Source organism: Panthera onca, chromosome D1 (assembly GCF_046562875.1).
Source record: "Panthera onca isolate mPanOnc1 chromosome D1, mPanOnc1 haplotype 2, whole genome shotgun sequence".
Taxonomy (NCBI): Eukaryota; Metazoa; Chordata; class Mammalia; order Carnivora; family Felidae; genus Panthera; species Panthera onca.
This window is the reverse complement of record NC_138348.1, coordinates 3,424,983-3,442,275: the sequence shown is the minus strand read 5'-3', so window position 1 is coordinate 3,442,275 and position 17,293 is coordinate 3,424,983. Positions and strand designations below refer to the sequence as shown.

At 58.4% G+C, this 17,293-nt stretch overlaps 1 protein-coding gene across 13 annotated transcripts in view; it reads left to right on the top strand.

Annotated features, from left to right (window-relative positions):
- Positions 1 to 1,747: 1,747 nt before the first annotated feature.
- ANO1 (anoctamin 1) overlaps positions 1,748 to 17,293 on the top strand; it is a 140,512-nt gene continuing 124,966 nt past the window's right edge. For 6 of the 13 annotated variants that reach the window (XM_078433809.2, XM_078433803.2, XM_078433802.2 and 3 more), the window contains exon 1: positions 1,749 to 1,946. In XM_078433809.2, coding sequence (XP_078289935.1) covers positions 1,889 to 1,946 — 58 coding nt within the window. In that variant the 5' untranslated portion in view covers positions 1,749 to 1,888. Of the gene's footprint in view, positions 1,947 to 17,293 lie in introns of all 13 variants that reach the window. The other 7 variants (XR_013550300.2, XM_078433800.2, XM_078433805.2 and 4 more) reach the window with 2 other exon arrangements.

Sequence of the window (17,293 nt, the reverse complement as noted above, 5' to 3'; positions counted from 1 at the left end):
GTTCCAGGGGTTAGAACTCTCAAAATTTCTCTGTGTATTTATACAGCCGAGCTATTGCTATGTATCACATCGGCTATCAGACTCTTCCAAGAAAAATGAGTTTTTATCTCCATTCCTGCGCCACACGGGTTTGGGTCAGATGGAAAAGCTCGGTGCCGTTCCTGTGGCCCCGGCCACTTGATTTCCATCCAGCTTCCTCTGCCCTCCCGGGGCGGGCATCTGGGGCACACAGCACACATCTCGGGGCTCTTTACGGAGCCTTCACCGGTCAGCCTTCACCCACAGCCGATAAGGAATCAATCCCACCGGGTGCCTGGTCTCCCAGATCCTTAGTCCAGACTGAAAACAAGATGAATGCTAGAGGCGACGGCCGGTGACCTTTCTCCCTGACCGGCTGGGAGGAGGAAGGCTTGACTCTCCTCTCCGAATATAGCACTTGGGATGGGGGGCAGGGGAGAACGTTGGCCGGAGACGTTTCTTTGTGGTTTGACTGCTGCTACCAGTGAGCATCTCCGCCCACGACAGCGCACTCGGGTACCAACGCCAGCATGCCAGTGGGGATGGAGGGGACTGGTTATCCTCAGGACGCACGGATCCCCTGCACGTGCCCAAGGTCTGGCTCCAGGGGCCGGTTGGGTCTGTCTTCACGTGGCGCCCCCCGAAGCCGATAGTGGCTGGTGTAGCTGGCGGGTGGTCCAGGGGTCCCTGGCGTGGGCTGGCTCCTGGCACCAGCCTTCCTCCTCCTCCGGGTGCAGGCAGTGTGGGATGACCTTTCGAAAGGCCAGGCAGAATGCCCCGGTCCCATCACCACCCGTGCTGTGGTCAGGGAGCAGCTTAACGTTTTGTTTAGGGCAGTTCGGCCTCGGAATTTATTGTATTTATCTGGAGGTGTCAGGGATGTGGGGTTTGCGGCCACAGGAGGCGCCTTGCCTGTGACTCTCTGAGCGCTCTCTGGTGCCTGGATCGGGGCTGCACTGGTCAGACGTTGCTCTCTAAGCAGGAGTGGGACTGCAGAGTGCCCCCCCCTCCAGCCCATCCCCCAGCCCCCGAGGATGTGGGTCAGAAGGGCCCCCTCCCCAGCGCCTCCGGCCAGGTTCTCCTTGCCTTGCTATGCCAGAGTCCTTAGACAGCCGTCCCTCCAAATGGGGACAGTTCCACTTTGCCCAGACGCCTGAGTTCTGCCTGTGCCAAGGTTCAAGTTCAGGCCAAGCGCTTGCCCCGCAACCTCCGCATGTCCGGCCCAGCCCTGCGCTTCCCTCCTCCTCCTCCTAGGAGGCATTGCTGGAGTGATGTACCGGGGTCCTGCCGCCTGGGGGAGGGGGCGGAGGACTCTCCACCCGACCGGGCCAGCCACGCAATCTGCCCCTCCCCCCGCCAGCACCCCTGCCCTGGGGGCCCCCCTGAGGGCCGCCCTGGCCGCCCCGACTGACAGGACGGCCCGGGGCGGGTGGGGACGCACCCGGGGGAGCGGGAGGCCGGGGGCGGGCGGGCGCCGCTGCCCTTCCCCAGAGTCCCGCGCCCGCGCGCGCGCGGTGTCCGGGTGGCGGCCGGGGCGTCGCGCTGAGAGCGGGGCGGGGCGAGGGCGGCGTCCGCAGGTAGCCCCGGGGGCGGGGAGGCCGGCCAGGACCCCCAGCCCAAAAGGCCGAGGGGGAGGAGCGGCGCGGCGGTGCGCGAGGGCGGCCAAGTTTGGCTCTGGGCGCGCGCGGCTTCGCGTCCTGGGTCTGGGAGGAGGAGGAGGAGACGGAGGAGGGGGACCGTCCCCTCCCGAGCGGGGCTCGACCCCGGCCCTCGGAGCCGCCGGAGACCTTCGGGGGTGACCTCGTCGCCCCCTCTCCTGGCCGCGCTGCGGTCGGTCGAGGCGCACCGGAACCGGGCAGCCAGCCGCGCCATGCTGGAGGGTGACATCGGCCTCGAGGGGCTGTCCCCCAAGGAAGCCCCCGCAGCCCGTGAGTATCCAGGGGCCGGGGTGGGGGCGGGGAGCGGTGAGGGACCGGGGCGAGGCGTCATTGGCGTCGGGGATGCCCTGGGACGGCCGCTGCCCCGGGACTGAGGGGTGCACGAGGGGCCGGAGACGGGGGGCCCCCTGTCTCCGGTGGTGGGGACCCACCCCGTGCTGCCAGGGGCCGGGGGGGGGGGGTGTCGGGAAGGCTTTGGCGGCCGCCGGTCACCGGGGTCACTCACAGACGGACAGACCCCCGGAGGCCAGGCCAGACTGGGCTGGGGACAGGATCTGCGAGGCGGGCCGCGCGTCCCCAGTCCCGGGAGAGCATCTCCCGGCCGCGGCGGACGGAAGGTTTTCGGATGTTTTTACAGGCGCTATTAATACACATAATATTTCCGTGCTCTTCTGGAGATTTATTTGTGATGTAAAGTAACTCCTGTGACTTGAAGTCATAATGGAAACTGCAGAGGAGCCGCGAGGGGAGGGGAGGGGAGGGGAGGGGGGGGGAGACAAATGAGGTTTGACTGGAGTTGGGAGGGGGGAGTCCCTGACTTCCTGGGCCCCTCCCTGCACATAAATCACGACCCTGGATATTTTTATACCAATAATTTTAAAATAAATGACCCGAGCAGTGTTTCCTGGGTGATTTTCCCTCCCAGTTCAGAGGTTATTAAACAAGCCTCAGAGCGAGCGGGACAGTGACAGGGGCTACGCGCACTCGGTTTTATTTCCTTGCAGAGCTGAGTCCCACCCTCCCGGAGCCGATGGCGGGTTAGGATTGTGGGCCCTGCGATGGGGACACGACCTCCAGCGGGGAGCTGCTGACTGTAGCTGGAAAGCACCCCCCCCCGCCCCCTTTTATTCCTTCTCCGGTCTCTTCCTCCCACCCACCCCCCTTCTTTCCTTGTGGATTCCCGTGGAGAAACTTCTCCTGACGGCTGCTCCTTCAACAGCCCCGTGTGGTGTCTTTCTAGAAGTACCACTGTAGACTCACCACAGGAAGGGCCCAGGAGGAAGACAGAGGGACCCTGCCGGCCGGAGCCGGGGGCGGGAGGGAAGGGGACTCCTGGCCGGGCTGGCCTGCCCGGTCCAGGGGCCTCCTGGAGCTCACGTTCTAGACGTGACCTGTTCTGCAAGCGGCTGGTCACGGGAGCCCCGGACCCCGCATTTGTGAACATCCAGCCAAGCTCTCGCTTCAACGTGGGCACGGAATTCAGCACTTCACATGTTCTGTCCTCCACCCCAGCCTGTACGGTGGGAACGTGGTCGTCCCCATTGCACAGACAAAGAAACTGAGACCACAGGATTAGCACCTGCTGGCTCCAAGCCTAGCGCCCGCTCCTGCGAGGCTTTGGCTGCCCCCTGCCCCACCCACCGTAGGCAGAATCCCCCACAAGGGGGGTACTAGCTCAGGCCCGCACTTTGGTCTCTATCAGTCTTTAAATGGGGGGCGAGGCTGGGGAGCCCTGTCTCAGCGCTGCGGCTCAAGGGAGCTCTGGTGGATCGGCTCCGGGACATAAGCACGGACGCAGCTCTGCGGACGCCTCACCGGCATCCGGGCTCATGTGGAGGGAGGGTCCCCCCGCTCCCTCTGCTCTGGGCTTCAAGGCTCAGGGGTGTAAGACCGCAGGGCGGGCGCCCCCACCCCCATTCCTGGAATTGCTCCTGGGTGCCTTGTCCCCGTGCGGGAAACTCGGGGACAAGCCCTTCTAGGACCACGCCACCCCCTCGAGCTGTCTTGGCGTAACGACGACCCAGAGGCCGCCACTGGCACTCTGGGTGAACCCCACTTTGTCCGACCTGGGAGTCCTTGCGGTGCTGTGCAGTCTGGAGCTCAGTCCGTACCCCCGCCCTGCTGCCTGCAGCCGTGTGACTTTGGCCAACGTCGCCACCGCTCTGGGCCTTAGCTGCCAGCCCAGCGGGTTGCCGTGGGCCTGGCTCGAGCCCGTAGCCGCCCTGCGCGGTGTCCCCGCTCTGCACGAGGGCCGGGTCGTTGTCACGCTCCTCGCCACCAGCACCACCACCAGCTCCGAGCCCGTGCGTCCGACCCAGGTGTGAAATCGTGCCTGGCGTTCTGGGACCAGCTCGTCCTCCGTGGAACAATCGATTGCCATAGACGCCACTTCCCCTCGGCCTCCTTTACCAGCTCCCTCATGACTTATTGATCCCGTAAGGGCTGGTGGAGTTCGGGCGGGTCGGAGGTGGGCATATCCCTCCACGGGAATGTGTCTGCCCAGCTCACTCCTGGGCGTGCCTCAAAACCCTGCTGGGATGTTCCATGAGCCTTGTCTACACGGATGGCAGCCTGGGCCCAGAGGGAGGCGGGAAGGGAGGGAAGAAGGAAAGAGGAGGAGGGAAAAGGCAGCTGGCCTTGGCCGCACGGTCCCCACCCCCCGCCTGTGGGGATGCGGAAGTCCTTTCCCGCACTGTCACCGTGTCACTCACTCTGTGAGGGGGACCCTGTTGATGCCCCACTTACAGATGGGGGAACTGAGGCACAGAGAGGCCACTCCAGGTCAAACGGCTGATTAGTAAGTGCAAGAGGCAGGGTCTGAATCCCAAGGCAGCCTTGGCCGTGCGTTAGAATCTCCCTGTTGTCTCCCGAAGCCTTCCCTCGCCTGCTCAGCCAACAGTCGTAGAGCGCCTTCTGGGTGCCCGACACTGTGTCCTGGGGGCTCGGGGGGCACGGCGGACACAGGCATGGCCTTGTGGAGCTTTCTGGACCACGTGGAAGGATGACGTATCTAATGTGTTGGCTGTAGTATGTCCCGTGAAGGCGAGTAGAGCAGGAAGGGGCAGTCCCGACTGCGACGGGCCGCTGGCCACCTAACCCCGCTGGGGTCTGGAGCGGAGGGGACGGGAGATGACTTCGGGGTGGGCAGGACCCCTCTGGCTGCTTCCAAGGGGGGCAGGCCGAGGGGGGAGGCCAGATGCTGGTCCTGAGGCTCTTGCAGGAATCCGGGTACCGGGTGCTGGAGACGTGGGTCGGGACAGAGGCGGAGGTCAGATTCCGGGTGTGCGTTGAGCCCAGAGCCGACGGGAACTGGGCACACGTCGGATGTGGGGGTGACGGTAGAGAAGACTCAAGGCCAGCGCCATGATTTTGGGGGCAGGAAAAACCGAAGCGTTTTTGTTCTGGGGCAGAGGGGGGTGATAGGTGACGGAATCGCGTCGGGGGTTTTTGGTTTTGTTCTGTAAACTGAGGCTAAATATGCATAGCATTGCGATCATTTTCCGGGCACCGTTCACGGGCATTAATTGCATTCACCGCATTGCCCAGCCGTCACCACTGTTTCCAGAACTTTGTTTTCTCGTCCTGAACAGAAGCCGTGTGCCTGCTTCACCCCCCATCCCAGCCCCGAATCTCTGGTCTCTTTCTGGCCTCTCTGAATTTGACTATTCTAGACACTCCGTATGAGCAGAATCGCGCCACGGTGTCCTTCGGCATCTGGCACGTTCCTCTTCGCGTGTATGTCGCGGTGGGCCCATGTCCTAGCAGGTGTCAGTTCCGTTTCGTCGTGTGGCTGAGTGACAGTCCATCCTACAGAAACACCACATTTCGTTCCTCCGTTCGTCTGTCAGTGGACCCTTCAATTATTTCCACCTTTTGGCCGTTGTGAATGGTACTGCACTGGAATTTGTGTACAGATGCGTGTTCGAGTCCCGTCTTCCGTTTTTTTGGACTAACACCGAGAAGTGAAATGGCTAGATCTTATCTCTAATTTTATTTTTATTTATTTTTAAGTTTTTAGATTTATTTTGAGAGAGAGTAAGAGCACGAGAGAGCCCGCAAGCGGGAGAGAGGGAGAGAGAGAATCCCAAGCAGGCTCTGTGCTGTCAGCGCTGAGCCTGATGCAAGGGTTCGAACCCACGAACTGTGAGATCATGACCCGAGCTGAAGTCCGACGCTCAACCGACTGAGCCACACAGACGCCTCCCTGTGTTTCTTTTTTAAATTGCAGCCATCCAATAGATGCGAAATGGTATCTCATTGTGCTTTTGATATGTGTTGGCCTGATGCCTAATGACGTTATGCATCTTTTTGTGTGTTTATTGGCTATTTGTACGTCCTCTTTATTTATCTATTCCATTCCCTTACCTGCTTTTCTATGGGTTGTTTGTCTTTTGGTTGTTGAACTGTAGGAGCTCTTTATATATTTTGGATGTCAAACCCTTACCAGTTATGTGATTTGCAAATATTTTCTCCCATCCTATAGGTTGTCTTCACTTTCTCAATAATGTTTCTCTGAGGCACTCGGACATACAAAGAGTTTCTCTTCTGTTCTGTGATGTGACTAATTGAGGACACTGTCTCAAGACACTGTCTTGTCTTGTACCACTGCAGTTTGATGCGCAATTCAATTCAACTTGAACAGATATTAGATGATCCTCTTTCTGTGGGCCAATTACAGTGCCAGGGGCTGGATAACAGGATAGCTAGTCCTTGAGCCCACAGAGTTTACAGCCCATGTAGGTTTTCATCGTGATTTCATTTGTGGAAGCTTCTTGATGTTGGCTAAGCTGTCTGTTAGCTGTGTGTGCAGAGTATGGTCCATACTGGCAACCCCACCCCCCCTTACCTCTGAGGTGCTGCCTGGGGGGAGGGGGGAAGGAAGGGTTCAACTCATACCAGACTGGATTCAGTGGATGGATGGGTGGGTGTGTAAGTGGATGGATGGATGGATGGATGGATGGATGGATGGAGAGATGGATGGATGGATGGATGGATGGATGGAGAGATGGATGGATGGATGGATGGATGGATGGATGGATGTGGGAATGGATGGATGGATGGATGGATGGATGGATGGATGGAGAGATGGATGGATGGATGGATGGATGGATGGATGGATGGAGAGATGGATGGATGGATGGATGGATGGATGGATGGATGGATAGATGGATGGATGGATGGATGGATGGATGGATGGATGTGGGAATGGATGGATGGATGGATGGATGGATGGATGGATGGAGAGAGAGATGGATGGATGGATAGATGGATGGACGGATGGATGGATGGATAGATGGATGGATGGATGGATGTGGGAGTGGATGGATGGATGGATGGATGGATGGATGGATGGATGGAGAGATGGATGGATGGATGGATGGAGAGATGGATGGATGGATGGATGGATGTGGGAATGGATGGATGGATGGATGGATGGAGAGAGAGATGGATGGATGGATAGATGGATGGACAGATGGATGGATGGATAGATGGATGGATGGATGGATGTGGGAGTGGATGGATGGATGGATGGATGGATGGATAGATGGAGAGATGGATGGATGGATGGATGGATGGATGAATGGATAGATGGATGGATGGATGGATGGATGGATGGATGGATGTGGGAATGGATGGATGGATGGATGGATGGATGGATGGAGAGATGGATGGATGGATGGATGGATGAATGGATAGATGGATGGATGGATGGATGGATGGATGGATGTGGGAATGGATGGATGGATGGATGGATGGATGGATGGAGAGATGGATGGATGGATGGATGGATGGATGGATGGATGAATGGATGGATGGATGATGGATGTGGGAATGGATGGATGGATGGATGGATGGAGAGAGAGATGGATGGATGGATAGATGGATGGACGGATGGATGGATGGATAGATGGATGGATGGATGGATGTGGGAGTGGATGGATGGATGGATGGATGGATGGATAGATGGATGGATGGATAGATGGATGGATGGATGGATGGATGGAGAGAGAGATGGATGGATGGATAGATGGATGGATGGATGGATGGATGGATGGATGGATGTGGGAGTGGATGGATGGATGGATGGATGGATAGATGGATGGATGGATAGATGGATGGATGGATGGATGGATGGATGGAGAGAGAGATGGATGGATGGATAGATGGATGGATGGATGGATGGATGGATGGATGGAGAGAGAGATGGATGGATGGATAGATGGATGGATGGATGGATGGATGGATGGATGGATGGATGTGGGAGTGGATGGATGGATGGATGGATGGATGGATAGATGGATGGATGGATAGATGGATGGATGGATGGATGGATGGATGGAGAGAGAGATGGATGGATGGATAGATGGATGGATGGATGGATGGATGGATGGATGGATGTGGGAGTGGATGGATGGATAGATGGTAGCTGACAGGTTTTGCCAACGTGTCCCCTCCCTGGCCTACGGTAAGCCCTGTACACACGTCACCTTCTTTCATACTCGTTACGTTTGGGAATAGTATGAGTCCCTTTTGAAAAATGAGGAAACTGAGGCACAGAGAGAGCAAGTAATGTGCCCGCCCTCCCATGGCCGAGCGTGCCCTGGAATCAGTCAGGTGGACAACCATACCCGACTCTGCCGGGGGGACCCTGACACTCAGAGAGATGGGGGGGGGGACAGCTGGAGGAGGACTGGAAGAAGGCAGCGCTCCGTGGGCGCCTTGCTGCAGGGGCCCGGCCGGCCGGGGGCCAGGCGTGGCTAGAGAGATCTTCATCTCTCCAGCCGCTGCCAGGCACCCCTCAGCGGCTGTCCCCGCCCTCAGCCCTCAGCTTTGGGAGCAGTGTTGGGGTTTTCACGCTGCGTGATGAAGCGTTAAAAGCCTTCCAACCTCGGAAATCCATTTGACAAGGGTCACGTGGCCATGATGCAGACAAATTACTACTTTCACGCATTTAGCCCTTGGAGGGGCCTGCGTGGGCCGCGGAGGCTCTGCCCGGTAACTCAGCGTGGTCTCCTCTCCCCAGGGGGACGCCTGGCTCCCCTCGGGGCCCGTCTTGGCCGTCGGGCTGGGCTCCGGGTTCCCACACATCAGGCCCCGGACGTACCTCCACCATCCCCCCCGCCCGGGTCAGCAGAGAAAGCCCCCGTTTCCAGCTGCACCCCTGTTTGCCTTTGGGCGTCGTGTGCAAACATCACCCGTGACGCTCAAGATGTAATCCTTTCCCTTCGACACTCGACCGGGATTATTTCTGCCCACGTCCGGCCTCTGGCATATAATGACTTTTTTTTTTTTTTTGTATAATGACTTTTGATGCTTTTGAATGGCACCTCAGTGCAAGCGTCTGAATGCGCCGTTTGTGGTGGAAACGGAGCTTTTGACGTGAGCTGTTGGGGAGGAGGCGTGAGCGGCATAATTTTTATCGCATCGTGTTTCCTGGACGGTGAGCAGCGGGGGCCGGAACGGAGGGGCCGTGCGGAGCCGGGCGCTGGGCAGAGGCCCGGGCTGCGTTCTGCCCGTTGCAGACTCAGGCCGGGCCTGGTGGTGGCTCCGGACCCCAGCTCTGCCCTCCTGTAGAGGTTCCGATCGCTTTGCCGGGGCACCTCGCGGAGGTCACAAAGCCCACCACCTCGCGCAGCGCATCTCAAACCTGCCCGCGGCTCTCCAAGTCCGGATAGCCCGCCCCCGGTCCCCCACGGCCTCCACACCACCTCCCGCCCTGCCTGGCTGGCCCCTCGGGGTGGCTCCCCCCGCCCCCACAGGTGGGGCCGCCTGCCTCCAGAGTCGCTGCTCCCGCCCGGCTCTCGACCCACGACCTCTCCGGCCTTGCTGCCCTGTCCCCTCCTCCCTGATCTCCGAGGTCCCGGCACACACAGCCTCTGGGACGGGAGCGCTGTCCCCCTCTTCGTGCTCCGTTTTGGGGAGCACGATGCAGTTATTTTGTGGACTGTCCCTCAGCTGGGTCTTGTTTCTCAGGCCCAGACGGGGGCTGTGTGTTCGGGAGGAGGACCGCAGGGAGAAGTGCGTGCCGTCGCGTGGGGCACATGGCCGCCACGCACGTGGCCCGTCCCCGTGATGCCGACCTTGCCCGCCCGGCTGGCCGAGGCACCGTGTGACTTCTCGGTTACCGGCCTCGCCCTTGACGCTGGGATTCGAAGCGTCGGGGGCCTCTTCCCGGGCCACGGGAAGTTTTAGCTCAGAGCCATCGGCTTAGGAAAGCATCTTGGCCGCATTTCCTGAATGATTGCCGTACGTGGGCTCCCGCGTGGCGCCGTAACTTCCGTGTCCCTTACGCCACCGACACCACCAACGGTCCACCGTAGCTGTAAGTTACGCGATCTGCGGCTAAGAACACGAACAATTAGAGCCCTCGCTGGGCCAGACCTCCAGGCGTGGCCAGATGCAACGCGATAAATGGAGGCTCGACCACAACCCACCACCCCATTTACTCACAGAGACTCCCCGACCTACACGTCAAGGGGAAATCTTTGAGTAATTGCGACATTGATTTTAACAAGGAGTCATTGGAGCAGGTGCTTTGCTGCCCTTAAAAAAGCTAATGAATGTTCCGGGTCCCCTCCAGAGACCCCCGAATGAGAAAGCCAGGGCCAACCCCCTCACTTTCCCGGGAACAGAAGGAAACTGTGGCTCAGAGAGGTGGAGCGATATTCCTAAGGTCGCACAGCGGTTTGTGGCAGAGAGGGGACTAGAGCTCATGAGTGTTTTTACTGCAAATCCTCCTCTGTCCTTTCCTCTTGAATGTAAGGAGAAGGTCGGTGTCTAAGGATCGTGAGCCCCGAAAGTCCCTTTGGAAAGCCGCTGTGGACCCCCGCCTTTAAGATTGGTCCAGCGCGGGGGCACCCGGATGGCTCAGGTGGCTCAGGTCTCGTTCTCGTGGTTCGTTTGTGGGTTCGAGCCCCGCGTCGGGCTCTGTGCTGACGGCTCAGAGCCTGGAGCCTCCTTTGGATTCTGCCTCTCTCTCTCTGTCTCTCTGCCTCTCCCCAGCTTGCTCTCTGTCTCTCTCTCTCTCTCAAAAAAAAAAGTAAATAAATAAAACACAATAAAAAATTTAAAAAATAAAATAAAAACATTTCAAAAAAGAAAGATTGGTCCAGCAACACCCGTGTTCCCTGCCACCTTGGAGGAGACACCCGTGTCTTCGCCTGAGGGCCCGATGAAGTTCTCAGCTGCAGTTTGGAGGGTAGTGAGGTGTGGAGAACGCACGCAGCTCCCTGAAGGCCGGGGTCCCTGCGGAGCGGGCGACACCTCCAAGCCGGCCGGTGGGAAATGCCAGGCGTGAGACCTGAACCAGGCACGGTGGGTTCACCCGCCCCGTTCCCCCCCCCCCCCACCGTAGGCTCCCCGGGGACTCCGCTCCCTGGCCGTGGGGGTGGGTGGGCCCCCCTGCAGGGTTTAAGGGTCTGCTTTTCTCACTCTTCTTTTCTTGGAGGGAGGGACCGGCGGTGTAGTTGAACCTGCGTGAGTTTGCTGTGCCCACGAGGACAATGTGGAAGGTTCCCAAAGCATGCCTGGGCTGGCTCACATGTTATGTTTAATTCACTTTATATTTGTAGAAAAAATACCAGGCGTTTCCTCCTACCCCCCAAGTAAGAGATTACCGTCCGCTTAGACATGTGGATACGATACAAGAAAAGAGCAGTAATTAATACCAGGGTGAAACGAAAAAATAAAGGAAGCCGAGAGTGGAGCCAACAGGGAGCCCGGAGGGAGCCCAGGGCCCCGGCAGGCCGAGAAGCCAGGCCTGCTGCTCACAGCAGACCAGAGGGTCGTGAAATGAAACCCTCGGGGCTCAGGAAGGGCTCTCCCCAGCCTCCCGCAGACGGCAGCCACAGGACCTTTGCACCTGCAGTGCCCTCCCCTGGAGCAGTCTCCCTCTGCCTGCTTCTCATCTTCTTGCCTTAGAGACCATCCTATCCAACCCACACCCTGGGAGCGTCCACTCCCCACCCACATCGGTCCTGCCCTACTTTGCAGGCCTGTCCTACTTCCTAATCCAATGTTTTAAATTGGGGTATAATTCAGGGGCAGCTGGGTGGCTCAGTCGGCTGAGCGTCCGACTTCGGCTCAGATCACGATCTCGCGGTCCGTGAGTTCGAGCCCCGTGTCGGGCTCTGCGCTGATGAGCCTGGAGCCTGCTTCGGATTCTGGGTCTCCCTCGCTCTCTGCCCCTCCCCCACTCGTGCCGTGTCTCTGTCTCTCCAAAATAAGGAAACATAAAAAAAAAATGTTAGTTGGGGGGTAGTTCACACACAGTAAGATGCCCAGGTTTCAGTGCACACTTCCATCAGTTTTAACACCAATCCATACACCCGTGTGACCTGACATCACGTGAAGATACGGGCTATTCCTCTCGGCCCCGGAGAGTGGCCGCGTGCCCGTTCCCCCTCCGTCCCCCGCCTCCTCGCCATGGGAAAGTTCTACCCGTCTTATCATGAAAACCAGCGGTGGGAGCTGTCCCAAGTTCAGCCTCTGGAGCTCACCGGAACGTTTTGCTCACGCCAGTGCTGGGTTCGTCGCTGACCTCATCCCATTGTGTGGACGGAGCCCCGTCTGTGTGGCCGTCCTTCTGGAAAGGTTGGTTGTTTCCAGTTTGGGGCCGTCGTGAAGGAAGCTGCAGGAAACGACGCTTTTTGTGGACGTCTGTTCCCATGTCTCCAGCAAACGCCCACGGTCGGACTACCGGCTCCTAGGAGAGAAGGTGTCTGCTCAGGAAACTGCCACACGCTTGGCCGAAGTGTTCCCGCCCTTTCCGTCTGCCCCCGACGGTGTCTGAGATTCATCGCGGCCTTTTACTTCTCAGGCTGCTTTGCTGTGCGCCCCTCCTCCGCCGGCTAAATGCCAGGGACCAGGGGGCCAGGGACCATCGCACCTCTTGTGCATCCTGAGTCCTTAGCACCTAACACGGGCGCGTAGCAGGTGTGGTTTTTTTCCCGCTGCTGATTGGCCGGGGATCCACGTGCGTCACTGGGCGTCAGGAGGCTAGAGTCCCTGCCCTGCCGTGTTAAGTGGGGATCGTGGCGCCCGGCTCTCCCGTGTCTGCTCGGAGACCGCCGAGGGAGTGTCCGATAACAGGGCTGAGGGTGTCCTCGGGGACGAGGGCAGGGAGCCCCCGTGTGCCCTCCACACAGCGTGGCCTGCGTGGTTCTGGAAAGGCTCTGAGTCGGCTGCCACCAGATGCTCACCTCTGCCAAAACAAAGTCCCGGGAAGACACTTACGGGGAAACCCCTGGGGGGGCGGGATCTTCTCGGGGAAAATCTGTACCTGTGATTCTGGGAATTGATTCGTCGGGTAGAGACGTTCAAGCGGGTTGTAGCCACACACGGTGTGTCTGTGGAGAAACTGTGAGCCCGGAGGTCGTCCTGAGACCCCAGATTAGCTAGTGGTTTCATTCGTGTGTTTGGAGCCCTCTTAGAGGAAGGAAGTGACGTGGGTCACCTGCTTGCAGGGGGAGCTCATCGCTGAGTCCTTGAGAGAGAGAGAGAGAGAGAGAGAGAGAGAGGCCTGCTTCCCAGGACAAAAGCATTTTGTTAGTTTTTTAAATGTTTATTTATTTATTTTTGCGAGAGGGAGAGAGAGAGAGCATGTGCTTGAGCCGGGGAGGAACAGAGAGAGAGGTGGAGGGAGAGAGAGAGAATCCCGAGTAGGATCCGTGCTGTCAGCGCAGAGCCCAGCTCAGGGCTCGAACCCGCGGACTGTGAGACCGTGGCCTGGGCTGGAACCAAGAGTCGATCGACCGACTGAGCCACGCAGGTGCCCCTCAAAAGCGTTTTCAAAGAAGGAGCCCGCTAAGCGTGTGGAAGGCACGCGTCCGTTAGCCATCGGGAAACAGAGCGAAACTGCAGTTCGGGACCCACGCCCGTCCACCCAAGGGGCTAAATGGCGAAGCGCGGAAAATAACAGAGGACCCGGGAGCCTCCCGCGCTGCCCCTGGGAGTGTTCGCTGGTCCTCCGGAAGACCGATGGCTGGTATTCGCTACCGTTGAACAAATGTGCACCTCGTGGCCCAGCAAAGCCACTCAACTGAACGCATCTGCCTGTTCATCCAAAGCTGCGTGTGGACATTCCCCGGTCGTGCCGGCCCCAAACCGGGCGCCCCCCAGACGCCCTCCGGCACTGGGATGGATGGACAACCGTGGAGCTGTGCGCACCGTGGGGGGGGGGGGGTCGGTCAGGAAAGAGTCACCAAGACCGGGGTGGACAAGGAAGGCCAGACACAAAAGGGTGTGCGCGCTATGATCCTGTTTATACAACAGACCAAAACGCGCTCCGTGAATCTGTGGAGACAGGAATGCGGACAATGGTTTCCCTTGGGGGTGAGGAAGAGGGTGGGGCCTGGCCGCATGCGTATTCAGTTAGCGGAAACTCAAGGAATCGGTCACATATCCTGTGGGGGGGGGGGGGAGAGGGAGATGGCAGGCGTGCACCCCCTGTTGCAAAGCCAGGAGAGGATGGGGTCCAAACCCGCCCCTGCTCGAAGCCACCTGAGCAGCCCTGCAGGGAAGCGTCCCTGCCGAGCCCGACTCCCACCGTCCACCGTTGGAATCACAGCGTGTCGTCTCACTCGGGGCCCCGAACCCCCTGCTGAGCATTGCCAATCCCTGCCCAGGACAGGGATTGCTGGGACAATGCCAGCACAGCTGGAACAGGTGTTGGGTATCTTCTGGGGGGCTTCTCCCTCGGTGATCTGTAGAAGAAGCGTGCTCAGAGACCTCCTGCTTTTCAGGCACAGCACTGGTCTGAGAAACCCAGGCTTGCTCCCGGCCACGCCACTCGTGCACCTTAGGCAGAGCACCCAGTAAACTGAGACCGTGCTAGCGGGAGGTCGGAACTCACGGAAGACGGAAACTCACAAGGAGGAGCTCTCGCTGGGACAGGTGTATTGCTTATCTCGCGCTGCGTAAACTACCTCCAAACCCAGTCGCTCAAAAAAGCTACATTTGTTATCGCCATTCCCTTCTGTGGGCCGGAAAGTTGGGACTGGCTTAGCTGGGCGATTCTGAGTCGGGGGTCTCTCGGGAGGCTGTGGCCGAGGCGTCAGCAGGCGCTGCCTCATCTGAAGGCTCGCCCGGGACCGGAGGACCCGCCACCAAGTTGGCGGACCCGCACGGCTGCCGGGGGGAGGCCCCAGTTCTTCGCCACGTGGACGGGTTTCCCCCGGAGCGGGTGGTCTGGGAGAAAGCGAGGAAGGCCCGGAGAAGCCCTTCACGACCTGGCTTCCTGAGTCCCACACCGTCCCGTCCACCTGTTCTGTTTGTCAGAAGCAAGGGCAGAGTCCGGCCCACCCAAGGGGAGGAGGATGAGCTCCTTTCTGGATGGCGGCGTCTCAAAGAATTTGTGGACGTGCTCGAAATCCACTGTAGCCAACTCCAGGGGTGGCAGCATCTGAGGGCTTCATCCGGCTTAGATTCCGTGACCACCTGCGGACTGGAGCCCTCTGTCTCTGGGCCCCACCCGGTCAGAAGGTGGCCTCGGCTGGCCTGCGCCTCCGGGGTGCCCGTACCCAGGACGTTTTGCCCGCCCACCCGGGGCCCGTGGGCTCATGCGGAGACCACACCGTCTCCCACGCACCGACTGTGGTATCATGTTTGGAGGCAGTCAGACGTTTCCAAATGAGCCTCACATTGCATAAGGTCTCAGGTAGCCGGCTCTGACAGAGTGCCTGGTCACCCTTGCTGAGGCTTTGGCGACTCAGCAGGACGGTGGAAGGATTGGCCGCGGTCACAGATGCGGGCTCAGCCCGTGATTGCCAGGGCGGCTCTGTAGAAATCGGCTCCTGCTAAACAGGACAAAGGAGAGAAGCCTTTGTATAGTTACCTATGGCTGCACAGTAAATGTCCCCGCACTTGGTGGCTTCAAACCACAGCTGGGTGATACTGCTCATCAGGGGCCAGGGGACCGATTAGGGCCCGGCTTGGCTGGACTCCCGCATCTACGGCCAGCTGGCAGCTCGCTGCGCTTGGCTGGTGGAGGGTGGCCATTCTTACTGGTAGCAAACGGGCCGTGGGCTGGGGCGATGGCATAAGGTGCCTCTTGTCCTCCAGCAGGCTGGCCCGGGCTAGTTCCCAGACCCACGGAGGGTCCACGATAAAGACCTGAAGCACGCAAGGCCTCACGAAGCCTGTTGCTTTGCCGCATTCTGTTGACCAAACTGAGTCACAGGCCAGTCCAGACTCAAGGCACAGAAGTACCCTTCCCCCCTCGGTGGGGAGCACTGCCTGGCACAGGAGATACAGGCAGAGGTGGGGCGGGTCATGGCCTGTCTGCGATCCACGACCGTATGATCAACTTGACTTAATACTAGAATATGCATTTCATAGCGTTCGCCAACTCTGCCCACTCAAACATCTTTAAAACAAAACCCAGAAAGGGCACCTTTGTCACAGGATTAGAAATATCTGTTTTGAGCCAAGAGCCAACGTCAGCATGTGGAAGAATGACCCACGAAAAGGGAGCGCCCTGAAGCCGGGGATAAGCCAGGCATGCCATGATCAGCTCACCCATGTGCCGATAGAAAACTAGCTGAGACGGAAATAGGTAATTTACCCCAAAAGGCTAAACAGCTAGAAAAGACAGAGAAATCAGAGAAATGCAGACCGCGGTGTCCAAGATGCCCTTTGGCCCATCAAATTGGCCATGTTTATCAGCGCTCTGAGGGCCGAGCCCGCGGAGGAAACGCTCCTCCACAGGCAGCTCTTGACTCTGACACGTCCCAGCACCTGCACCTCAGGGCAACTTGGCAGCGTGTGACCATTCATTCCCCACGGATTTCTTGTGGACCTGCTATGTGCCAGGTGCTCTTGTGTGAAGAGCCTTCCCGTCTGTACCCTCCCCAGGCGTTGAGGAACTTGCCACACCCTGGAGGGGTAGTGGTCAGCCAGCTTCGCTCACCTCTCTCTCCAGGGTTGACACAGGGTGGGGGTTTAAGAAGTAGTTGGGGGATGGACGGATGGATGTTTGGGTGGATAGATGAGTGAGTGGATGGATAGATGGATGGATGCTTGGATGAGTGGATGGGTGTATGGATGTTTGGATGGAAGAATGGATGGACAGACATATGTTTGGATAGATAGACATATGGGTGGGTGGGTGGATGGATGGATGGATGTTTGGATGAATGAATGGATAGATGTTTGGTTGGATAGATGTATGTTTGGATGGATGGATGGACGGACATATGTTTGGATGGATAGACATATGGATGGATGGATGGATGGATGTTTGGATGGAGGAATGGATGGATGGATGGATGGATGGATGGATGGATGGATGGATGGACATACATTTGGATGGACAGACATATGGATGGATGGATGGATGGATGGATGGATGGATGGATGGATGGACGGACATATGTTTGGATGGATAGACATATGGATGGATGGATGGATGGATGGATGGATGGATGGATGGTTGTTTGGATGGATGTTTGGATGGAGGGATGGATGGATGGATGGATGGATGGATGGATGGATGGACATATGTTTGGATGGATAGACATATGGATGGATGGATGGATGGATGGATGGATGGTTGTTTGGATGGATGTTTGGATGAAGGAATGGATGGATGGATGGATGGATGTTTAGATGAATGGATG